This window comes from Poecilia latipinna, unplaced genomic scaffold (assembly GCF_001443285.1).
Source record: "Poecilia latipinna isolate Pla-1442-1.1 unplaced genomic scaffold, P_latipinna-1.0 Scaffold1400, whole genome shotgun sequence".
Lineage (NCBI taxonomy): Eukaryota > Metazoa > Chordata > Actinopteri > Cyprinodontiformes > Poeciliidae > Poecilia > Poecilia latipinna.
Window position 1 is genome coordinate 89,416 of NW_015114016.1, and position 11,208 is coordinate 100,623.

General features: G+C 52.3%; 2 protein-coding genes across 7 annotated transcripts in view; both read left to right on the forward strand.

Annotated features, from left to right (window-relative positions):
* The window catches only part of LOC106962329 (bromodomain-containing protein 3), a 28,783-nt gene extending 21,810 nt beyond the window's left edge, over positions 1 to 6,973 (forward strand). For 2 of the 5 annotated variants that reach the window (XM_015056683.1, XM_015056684.1), the window contains exons 7-12: positions 1,890 to 2,288; positions 3,244 to 3,372; positions 3,446 to 3,652; positions 3,765 to 3,991; positions 4,070 to 4,368; positions 5,293 to 6,973. In XM_015056683.1, coding sequence (XP_014912169.1) covers positions 1,890 to 2,288; positions 3,244 to 3,372; positions 3,446 to 3,652; positions 3,765 to 3,991; positions 4,070 to 4,368; positions 5,293 to 5,411 — 1,380 coding nt within the window. In that variant the 3' untranslated portion in view covers positions 5,412 to 6,973. The remainder of the gene's footprint in view (positions 1 to 1,889; positions 2,289 to 3,243; positions 3,373 to 3,445; positions 3,653 to 3,764; positions 3,992 to 4,069; positions 4,369 to 5,292) is intronic. The other 3 variants (XM_015056685.1, XM_015056686.1, XM_015056687.1) reach the window with 3 other exon arrangements.
* A 2,515-nt stretch (positions 6,974 to 9,488) lies between these two features.
* On the forward strand, positions 9,489 to 11,197 carry LOC106962338 (probable lipid phosphate phosphatase PPAPDC3). 2 transcript variants are annotated; one of them, XM_015056704.1, is made up of 5 exons: positions 9,489 to 9,963; positions 10,275 to 10,597; positions 10,678 to 10,859; positions 10,930 to 11,148; positions 11,181 to 11,197. In XM_015056704.1, the coding sequence occupies exons 1-4, from the start codon at positions 9,785 to 9,787 to the stop codon at positions 11,134 to 11,136; spliced, it is 891 nt and encodes a 296-aa protein (XP_014912190.1). In that variant the 5' UTR covers positions 9,489 to 9,784; the 3' UTR covers positions 11,137 to 11,148; positions 11,181 to 11,197. The 2 variants fall into 2 exon arrangements, with proteins under 2 accessions (XP_014912190.1, XP_014912189.1); XM_015056703.1 differs by lacking the exon at positions 11,181 to 11,197 and having other exon boundaries at positions 10,930 to 11,174.
* The last annotated feature ends 11 nt before the right edge of the window (positions 11,198 to 11,208 follow it).

Below are 11,208 nucleotides of genomic sequence, written 5' to 3' on the forward strand. Positions count from 1 at the left end.
ATCAAGGCAGGACTTTAAACAGCAATCTAGTTGGCTCTGGTTGTGCAGCTCTACGTGAACTTCAGGAATAACTTGTCGTCTTTCTTTCAGCGGGTTGAGGGAGCGGTGAGAATGATTTATATCTGTGATTATGCAGCGTTTCCATCTCAACTCGCTGCCCAGCGTGTGGCGCTGTCTGCCCTGTAAAGTTCATGTCTGTGTTCCCGGTTGGTCGGAGCGTTAGCGGCTAACGAACCTCATCATGCAGGTTCAGCCCGGTGAGGAGCTTCAGCGCTCTCCTCGGTCACACTTCATGCTGGTTTTATATTATTCTATTTTTAGTATTATTGTTAGTATGCAGCAAACCGTATCGATGCTTTGTCCACTTAGTCAATCAGAGTTAATGAGCGGAGATCTGAGAAGCTCCTCCGATAAACTGGACCGACCAAAACAGTTTCTGTGATTCTTATTAAAACTCAACAGACAGAAATGTCAGAGCTGCTAGAGCCACATTAGCAGCATTGAATTAAATCTCCTGTTTGTTGCTCATCTCTGCTCAGTGCAGCAGGTTTAACTCATCCTGCAGGGCCGATCCAAGGCTGATGAGGCCTGGGGCAGAATCTGACTGAGGGGCCCCTCTAGCTGCTAAAACATCAGCAGCTCTAACAGCTTCTGTGTTTAACTGTGTGTAGTTTATTTGGCCAACCTAAAAACAATCAGTTATAATCCAGTTTATTAATTTGTATTTGTGAACAAACAGCTCAAACTCAAAGATTAAACTCACAGCATCAGATTGTTGCTATGGTAACAAAACAATAACTATGAATATTGTTCTTTGAACTTGTACAAAGTAAACTTGGCAGCTCCTTAAAATCTTACATTTAAAGGTTAAACAATTTAAAATATTTTATCTTATGTATGCTGAAACCGTTAAATCAAATTTAGCAGCATTGATCATCTCAGTAAACAAATGTTACATTTATGCATCTGTTAAAATATCAGCATTTATGGCCCCTGAAGCCCTGGGGGCCCGATGGAGCCGCTGACTTTTTATTTGTTGTTTTTAAGACTAGTTGTGGGTTTAAGTAATGTTTCACTGGCAATGTTTTCCCGTAACATATAATTACACAGTAATATTTTAAAATTTCCTGTCACCTTAACATCTTTTAATACAAAAACACGGTGGACCGCTGGCTGTGCTGTGGTGGCCAGGGGTTCAGCACAACCCACATATGGAGGCCTTAATCCTCGACGTGGCGGTCACAGGTTCGATTCCCGGCCTGGTGACCTTTGCTTCCTGTCTTCCCCTTCTCTCGTTACCCAGTTTCCTGTAAATTAACTATCAAATAACGGCCACTAGAGCCAATAAAACCTTTAAAAAAAAACACGGTGGACCGCCTCGGCACCCCGACCACCGGGCTGAGCAAGTTTTCTGGGGGGAAATCCTGATATTTATAAATTTACTGGAAAAGTTGAATTGGGACAAGTAAGAATGAGCAGTCTGCAGTGTTGAACGCTTTCTGTGCGTCTGTTCCCAGTATAATTGCTTGTTCTTCTTGATGTGGTTGATCACGTTTAGGGTTCTTCTGATATTGTCTCTGGTTCGTCTGTTCTTTATGAACCTTGTCTAGTCTAAATTTATTATATCTGGGAGGATAAGCTCCAATCTTTTGGCTAATATGGATGTAAAGATTTTATAATCTTGATGAAGTAGACTGATTGGGTGGTAATTTGAACAGTTTAGTTTGTCTTTACCTTCTTTTGGGTGTGAATCAAAATGTGAAAGAGAAGCAAATATGGCGGCTGAAACGACACTGGAAACATCCGATGAATCATTTATGTGAGTCAGAATCAACAGCGGTCCAAGCGTAGGCGCTCATGTGTGTGTGTGTGTGTGTGTGTGTGTCCAGCAGAAGAAGGGCGTGAAGAGGAAAGCAGACACCACCACCCCGACCACGTCGGCCATCTCCGCCGGCCGCGCCGACTCCCCGTCCGCCCAGGACGCCAAGCCGGCCAAGCTGGCCTCCTCCCGCCGCGAGGCCGCCGCGAGGCCCGCCAAGACCCGCCGTGAGACGGTGGAGGAGGCGGCGGGGGGCGAGGCGGCGCTGGGCGGGGCGGGGGCCGGCGCCAGGAAGGGCGGTAAGCTGGGGGAGCAGATGAAGCACTGCGACGCCATCTTGAAGGAGATGCTGTCCAAGAAACACGCCGCCTACGCCTGGCCCTTCTACAAGCCGGTGGACGCCGAGGCGCTGGAGCTGCACGACTACCATGACATCATCAAGCACCCCATGGACCTCAGCACCGTCCGGGTAAGGCCCGGTTCAGCCCGGTCCTGCTGGGTCAGAACCGCTGCGCTTCAGGCAGGAGACTTCTCTGTCCTGCTCTGCAGCTCTGGTCCAGGTCCGGTCCTGGTTCTGGTCCTGGTTCTTCCCTTGTCTTCCTGTCGATGAAGCAACAAATTGTGGATAAAAGACTAAAACATTTCTGATGCTTTAATTAGGAAAACCAGAAATGATCTTTATTGTATTTTGAAGGTTTTCCTTTCCAGTCGCTGCTGTTTGTTTCCCAGTAACACGATAATCTGGTCATTTTCTGACTTCCTGTCCTTTAGCCTTTTGCTTCCTGGCAGCCGACCTGGCGGGCTCAGCCAGAATCGGAGACCCGGTTCTGATTCTGGATCACATGAGAACCCATCTGGGTTCACTTGTTCTCACCTCCTATCTGGAGAAGGCTTTTATTATGAAGGTCTGCCATCCTGTTGTAGTTTGAGCTGCTGGTTGAACCAACAGGAGCAGCAGCTAGTTAGCTAGCTGCTGACCAGCTAACGCCTGACTAGCCGCGGTGCCGCTAGCCGCTCGGTCAGGAGCTCCATGCTGGTGCAGATCACATAGTTTAATATTTTTGTCTTTGCAGAAAATAAAAACAATTTCTGCAGCAGTCTTAGTTTGTAATTTGTTTGTAGTTGTAGTAACTGATGTGATGAATATAATAAAAGCAAAAATCTAAAAATTTCATTCAGGTGAGACAGAATGTAATTTTTAGGATTGGAAGCTGGAATGTGGTTACAGATGAACCCCATTTTTATGTGAAGATGGCTTGCCATACGTTCAGCTCGGTGATGATGTCACTAACAGGAGCTCCTCGGTGTTTCTGTTCTCAGGGTTTTGTAGATCTTTGTTAATGGCACTAAAAGCCAGCAGCCAATCAGCTGCCTGCGGGGGCGGATCTTGTGCCGCTGACGGTGATGTGTTTGTGTGTCTGCAGAAAAAAATGGACAAAGGAGAATACAGCGACCCACAGAGCTTTGCCACAGACGTCAGGTTAATGTTCTCCAACTGCTACAAGTACAACCCCCCCGACCACGAGGTGGTGGCCATGGCCCGCAAGCTGCAGGTAGGTCAGCGCGCCGGCGCCCCGCCTGGCTGCCTGCTGCCACCCTGACCCCGCCCTCTCTCTGTCTGTGCAGGATGTGTTCGAGATGCGCTTTGCTAAGATCCCAGACGAGGGTCTGGAGGTGTCGGTACCGTCCACCACGCCGGTGGTCAGTAAAAGCACCGCCTCCTCCGACAGCAGCAACAACTCCTCCTCCGACGAATCGTCGGACTCCGAGGAGGAGCGAGCCACCCGACTGGCCGAGCTACAGGAGCAGGTTGGTGCTGCCGACCAATCACAGGTCAAGAACATTCTGGTTTCCTTCTCCTTTTGTCTGAATCATGTTTGCGTAGCCGTACGTTGCTGTGGGCGTGTCTGCGAGCGGCGGGTTGATTGTCAGTGTGTCCCTTCAGCTGAAGGCCGTGCACGAGCAGCTGGCCGTGCTGTCGCAGGCGCCCGTCAGCAAGCCAAAGAAGAAGAAAGAGAAGAAGGACAAAGAGAAGAAGAAGGACAAGGACAAAGGGAACAAAGCCAAGATAGAAGAAGAGAAGAAACCCAAGGCCGCCGCTCAGCAACCCAAGCCAGCCAATCAGAAGAAAGCACCAGCCAGGAAAGCCAACAGCACGGTACCGGCCACCAGGTACAAGCCGTCTGACGTTTCACCTGCCGGCAGCCATGATGCAGCTTCCTGGGCCCACCGCGTCCTCTCTGTTTCCAGGCAACCGAAGAAAGCCAACAAGACGTCGGGTGGTGGATCGGCCAACGGTGACGACGGCGAGGAGTCGTCCCTGCCGATGTCATACGACGAGAAGCGGCAACTGAGCCTGGACATCAACCGGCTGCCGGGGGAGAAGCTGGGCCGGGTCGTCCACATCATCCAGTCCAGGGAGCCGTCGCTGAGGGACTCGAACCCCGACGAGATCGAGATCGACTTCGAGACGCTCAAACCCTCCACGCTGCGCGAGCTGGAGCGCTACGTCAAGTCCTGCCTGCAGAAGAAGCAGAGGAAGCTGCTGCGTGAGTACTGCGCTTGTCGCCATAGCAACAGGTTGTTTACACAGAGAAACTAGTTACTGAGTGAAACCTGCTGAGGAAAATTACGTCAGCTGTAGATTTTTTTAAAATGAGGCTGAACCACATGATTCAAGAAAAAAATATTCATAAAAATGATGGAAGCAGAGACTTAATACGCCACCAGGGGGCGCCAACTCCACTCACACCACCAGGTCCTCTATTGGTCTGGGGAACAAACTGGCTGTTTCTCACCACCTCGTACCAAAGCCTTCCCAAGGCATCATGGGAAATACTTTGGTTTCTCAAAGCCCCACCTACGTCATCCTGATCCCTCACTGGAAAACAGGAGCGTAAGGCGGTAAGGTGGTGGGGTCAGACTGCATCAGGTTTCCTTCTCCATGATCGGTGAGCGAAGCATCGACCCGGCAAGCCAGGTTCAGACCGGCAGCTTCCTCACCGTAGAGACGACCTCTGCCTCACCGTAGAAACGACCTCTGCCTCACCGTAGAAACGACCTCTGGCTGACCGTAGAAACGACCTCTGCCTCACCGTAGAGACGACCTCTGCCTCACCGTAGAAACGACCTCTGCCTCTCCTGAGTCTCGTCGTTGTGAGTCCTCAGCCTCTGTCCACATCAGTCAGTCAGCTCCACCCAAAGGCCTCTTGTTCTTATTAATCTGACCTCTAAGGTCATCGGGTCAAGGCCTGGCTGTGACCTTTCCATAAGCACTCGGGATGACCTCCTGGTCTGAAATCTGTTCTGCTGTTAAAATAAAAAGTCCTGATGAGTCTCCAGGGAAACGCCCTTTGCCCTCTGGACGCCCTAAACACACCCTGCCCTGCAAATCAGCCAGTCGCTGTAGTGGGAAGTCAAAAGTCACGTGATCACGACTCCATCTTTAACTCGCCCCTCTCTCTGTCTTCCAGAAAAGGCAGCTGGGGGCGGAGCCTCAGGGGGCGGGGCCAGCCGCCTGAGTGGCAGCTCCTCTTCCTCCTCTGATGACAGCTCTTCGACAGGATCCTCCTCTTCCTCCGACACAGACTGAGAACACGGTTCAGTTCACACAGACAGGACTGCTGCCACACACACACACACACACACACACACACACACACGTGGAGACTGTATGTAAATAGGCTGACATGTTTTTTAGCTCCTAGTGTTCCTGTTTTCCTTGGAGAAACACGGACAGGCCGAGGAAGAGGAGGAGGAAGAGTGGAGGACACCTGGGCATCATCTTCCTCCTCCTCTTCCTCCAGAGTGGCCGGCAGTGACCCCTGACCTCTGCACACATTCCAGAATCATCCGTCAAGCATCATGGGAGATATGGATGGGAAGTGGGCGGGGCTACCGGAGGAAGAGGAGCAGCGATCTGATTGGCTGGTCAGTGGGCCAGCAGAACCCCATGGTTCTGAAGAACTTGTGGTGCAGCAGCGGTTCTGGGCGCGGGCAGCAGGTTGCGCTGTGGTTCCGGGCGTGCCCTGCAGGCGGCGCTGAACCCTTGTGGTTCTGAGGCTCCACGGTTCTCCTGAACAGAACCAGATCCAGTTGGTTCTTGGCTGGGCCTCTCACCAGAACCACCCCTGTGGGTCCGGGCGCCACCGTCGCCACGGTAACCCATTGAGGCAGATTCCTAACACTACATTTCCTTTTTTCTCCTGTTTGGGTTTTCCGGTCGTGTTCTGACCCGTTTGTGTCTTCTAAAGTTCTCAATATATGATGTTTGTGCCGCTGTCTGGTCCGAACTCTGAATCTTCTCCGTCTGGGTCCAGAACCGCAGGAGACCCAGTCCGATCCCTTCCCCAGAGACTAAAGGTTCTGATCCGACCCGAGGAGCTTTTCAATGTTTTTAAAGGATCAAACGGGAGGCAGGACCGGTACCACCAGAATCAGGTCTCAACAGTCGGTACCAGTTCTGGCGTCAGAAGCTGATGAACTGGACTCTGGGTCGGCACCAGGTCACAGAAAGGAGGACGGATCCGTTTGGAGAGGAAAAAAACGGCGCCTTCTGCTGGACATGTGACAGAACTGATCATGTAGAGTAACGGCCAATCAGGAAGGAGATGGGCGGGAGTTCCTGTGGGCCCTGAGTCTCTGATTGGCTGATCGCAGCAGCGCCCCCTGCAGCCCGTCTGTGTACAGTTCAGTTGGATTTTTATTGTTTTTATTTTTTTTTTTAATATTGAACCAAAGTTCGCAGCCTTCCTCAGCAGTGTGGTCGTCATGGAGACGGATCAGCAGCAGTGCTCCCAGTGGACAGCCCGTTGCCACAGTAACCCCCCACCCCCCCTTTGTTTTTAGTTGATGGTGGAGCTTCGATGCTGATAGTTAATTTTTGTATTTTATAAGAAAAAGAAAGAAAAAAGTGATTTTATGTATCTGCATGCACTCCGGCCGTACGTTACTTCTTCTGTATGTTTGAGCACTGTATAGTAGCTGTAAGTAGCTGTGTGATAGACGGAGACCAGAACCGGGTCGCAGGAGAACCCAGCGCAGAGGAGGAACCGACTAAAACCATCAAGTGGATTAATAATTGATGTAATTACTCAAACGGGATCCTTATTTTCTGACTTCATTTGTTTTCATAAATAAACACATAAACTGACAGACAGACTCGACTCTCATTGGCTGGCAGAGCAGCAGCTGGTCCCGCCCCCTTTCCTACGGACAGCGAAGAGGGCCAAATTACAACAAATGACTCGTTAGTCATTAACACTAGAGATCCAGAAATACTTGAATGTAATATAGCAAGATAAAATTCATGATTTAATGAAAACTCAAATCAGACCCAGTGGGTGTGGCTAGAACAGATCCTGGTGTCTGATTGGCTGCTTCAATCAGGAAGTGGTCTCAGTCTGCTAGTCCCGCCCACTGACACATGAAGTTTAACTTATAAAGCTGTTAATAGTTTATAAAATCAGGACAATTAAAGTTTGACATAAAAATATTTCTGGTTCATTAATGATGCTTAGATCGTTTCTATGGTGATTTGTCCCTCTTCGCCCGCCGTAGTTTCCTTCAGACCTCACCTGTAAACTGACCAAACTGATCCTGGGCCAACCCAACCGAACCAGGGCCCAACCGGAAGCGCCCCCTTCTGTACGTGTTTGAAGTGATGGAGGTCCAAACACTTCTTGGTTCTGATAATCAGAACAAACAGATTGAGTCCAGTTGGACCAAATGATTCAGAGAACCAGAACCGGTTCTGAACTGGTTCCCTGTGAGAATCAGAACCTGGGGCTGCAATGCATTCTGGTCTCTGTAGTCCTGCCGCAGAGTGTCAGCAGACAGACGAGCCCTGATTGGACCTCCATCACCCGAAACCAGCGGCACCGCGGAGGTTCTGGAAGTAAGGCTGCCCCCTGCTGGTTTCAGAAAGAAACGACAACAGCTGCTGAAACAGGATTTATTAGACAGAAGGTCAGAGGTCACGGTCCAAACCCAGTCAGTCTTCACCAGCTGGTCCACATAGGCCCAGTCCGAACCCACAGAACCTTCTGCAACCCGGATCAGAACCTTTAAACCTGGTCAGGGAGCTGAGGTTCGGGTGTATCACCTGTCCGGTTCTGTCAGACCAACCCCTGTCTGGTTCTGATGGTTTGGGCCGAAGCGGGCCCTGGGTCTGCTCTACATTATGCTGCAAATCCTGGACTGGCCCTCGGAACCCTGCTGGGCCGCGCGGTTCCGGACCAGTACCGCCTGGTTTCCGTAGCTGCTGTACCAGGCGGACTGGCTCCGGGTCAAGTAGGAAGCGGGCGGTCCGGTTCGGAGCTCCAGCTGCTGCTGCTGCCAGATCAGCAGCGACGTGTCCCGGTACCGGAGCCGACCAAACGGTTCCGACAGGGCCTTTGCCGCCAGAGCAGGCCGGGTCACGGTACCGGTCGGACCCGGTTCCTCTACAGAGGGTTCACGATCCGACATGCTGACCCCTGGACCGCCATGAAGGCCACGGACTGTTCTGAAGTCCAGCGGCTCGGTTCCGACCCATCAGTGACCTGACGGAGGAGCAGACGAAACTTTATGCAGGTTCTGATCCAGACAGGAACTAGAACCGAACATGAGAAGTCTGACTGACCTGCAGCTCCTCCCAGAGACCCAAAGTCCAACAGAACCCCTGATGGTTCTGGCCGATGTCCCTCCCGGCTGCCGTACCGTTAAAACGCTGAGCTTCGCGCTTTGGCGGCTAATTCTCCACCGTACATGCGTCACGTCACAGGTGACGTACCGCCGCGCTGACGTAACTAATCCGATCAAGCATACGAACTGTGACGTTTTAATGACGTTTCTTCTCCTTTGAAACGGTTTTTAACTCCGTTAGAAGCTAACGGTTAGCCCCGAGCCGCCACACAGCGTCAGCTGCCCGTAGCAACCGTCCGTCTCCGTTATGTTCCGGGTAGCAACGGAGGACAGCAACAAAGTTTCCGCCGGAGGAGTAGCCGAGGTTTGAGCCCTCGGTGACGTCAAGAGAGAATAAAAATAAAATTAAAAAAGTTCTGAATTAATAATTAGATTCGTTAATTTAGTGAATCTAATTTAATGACTCATTAATTCAGATTCTTCAGTTATTGTAGATGCTGATGGCAGGAAGGATCTCCTGTAACAGTCTGTGTTACAGTGACTCTGAAGAAGCCTCTGACTGAAGACGCTCTGCCAGAACTTTGATTGAATTAAGAATTCTTCTTTGCATTCTTTAAACCCGAACAGAACCAGAACCAGCCTTCTTTATCAGGCTGTTGAGCCTCTTTAGCTCCTGGCTCCGGTGGCTCTGGTTCTGGTGGTTTTGACAGCAGATCCAAACCCTGAAGGATTTTCTCTTCCTTCGTTTCTTGTCCAGATGAACATCCAGGCTCTTATCTTCCTCACCATCTCCACTTCTTCTCCCATGATGGAAGTACGCTTTGACCTTTGACCCTGGTCCTCCTGAAACCAACAACCATCTCCTTTTGTTCACATTTCAGATGATTTGACTGTTCCCTCCATGACACAAAGTGGTCACCAGTTCTCTGTAATCAGCCTCTAATTACAATTAGTGTCATAAAATAATTCATTCATTATTATTTTTATAAATACATTCAACACATTTTAAAGGGGCTGCACAGTGGTGCAGTTGGTAGAGCTGTTGCCTTGCAGCAAGAAGGTTCTGGGTTTGATTCCCAGCCTGGGGTCTTTCTGCATGGAGTTTGCATGTTCTCTCTGTGCATGGTGAGTTCTCTCCGGGTTCTCCAGCTTACTCCCACAGTCCAGAAACATGACTGTCAGGTTAATTGGTTTCTCTAAATTCTCCCATGCACACACACACACACACACACACACACACAGTCTCACACTGAGCAGCTGACAGCAGTAGAAGGAGGCCAGCAGGTGTATTTATAGCAGAGCTTCTCTGGTTCTGTCCCAGTCCTCCACTGCAGCGCCACCATGCCCGGCACCCAGACCCGGAGCCGGCCCAGGGACCGGAATAATGTCCTGAACCGGCCCGAGTTCATGTCCCTGAACCAGCCGGTCCGCAGAGAAACCTCTGCCGGGGAGGGGCGGGCCGGAGCAGCGAGGAGAACCGCCACGAGACGCCCAAGTCAGCAGGACGACGCCATGGCGAGGTAAGAGGCTCCGCCCACCGCTGTTAGGAGGTAAGAGGCTCCGCCCACCGCTGTTAGGAGGTAAGAGGCTCCGCCCACCGCTGTGAGGAGGTAAGAGCTAGAAGAAGCCAGGACCCCTGCCCCCTCTGACCGCCACCAGCAGGTGGAGCAGGGATTGGGGGTAAACCCCGTCCACTCTTGCTCAATGTTCTGGTTCTGGTGTCAGAGGTTCTTTAGAGTCACCGTCATGGAGATGTAGGAACGTTGTTACCATGACGATGTGACAAAGTTCTCATCAACAGTCCTTTACATCTGTCCCTCTGTGTCCCCAGGGGGTCCAGGGACTCCTCTGAAGGAGCCACATCAGGAGACGCGGTTCCGAAAGACGGGTCCCGCTGGCCTGAGCAGGACTGCATGCAGCTGAACCCATCCTTCCGCGGCATCGCCATCAACTCGCTGCTCGCCATTGACATCAGCCTGTCCAGGCGTCTGGGCGTGTGCGTTGGGGCCCGTGGCCCCGGGGCCCCACTGCGCCCCATGGTGGCCCTGCTGGCCTTCTCTGGACATGCACTGCCCTGGCTCTGCGGGACGCTGCTCTGCCTGTGGCGCAGCAACTCGCTGGCGGGACAGGAAGTCCTGGTCAACCTGTTGCTGGGTGAGCCTGATGACCTTTGACCCATCTGTCTCTGCTGACCTTTGACCTGTCTGTCTCTGCTGACCTTTGAACCCCCCCAGCCCTGCTCTTGGACCTGATGACCATCGCGGGCGTGCAGAAGCTGGTGCAGCGCCGGGGGCCGTGGGACGCCCCCCCAGGGTTCCTGGACCACGTCGCCCTGGATGTGTACTCGTTCCCCGCCGCCCACGCCAGCCGGGCCGTCATGGTGTCCCGCTTCCTGCTGAACCACCTGGTGCTGGCGGTGAGTGGCCGCCGCTAGTCACCGCCCGCGTCTCAGCGGAGCTGACCCCATGCTGACCTTTGCCCCCTAGGTGCCCCTCCGGATCCTGCTGTATCTGTGGGCCTTCCTGGTGGGCGTGTCCCGGGTCCTGCTGGGGAAGCATCACCTGTCGAATGTCGGCTGCGGCTTCGCGCTCGGATTCTTGCACTTCAGCCTGGTGGAGTCCGTCTGGCTCGACTCGGCCGCCTGCCAGGCGCTGCTGGCCATCGGCTCTCTGCACTGGGCGCCACTGGTGTAGAGGGCGCTACACAGAGCTGGACTAGAACCGGACAGGAACCGGCGTGGAGCCGGACCGGAGAACGACTGGTAC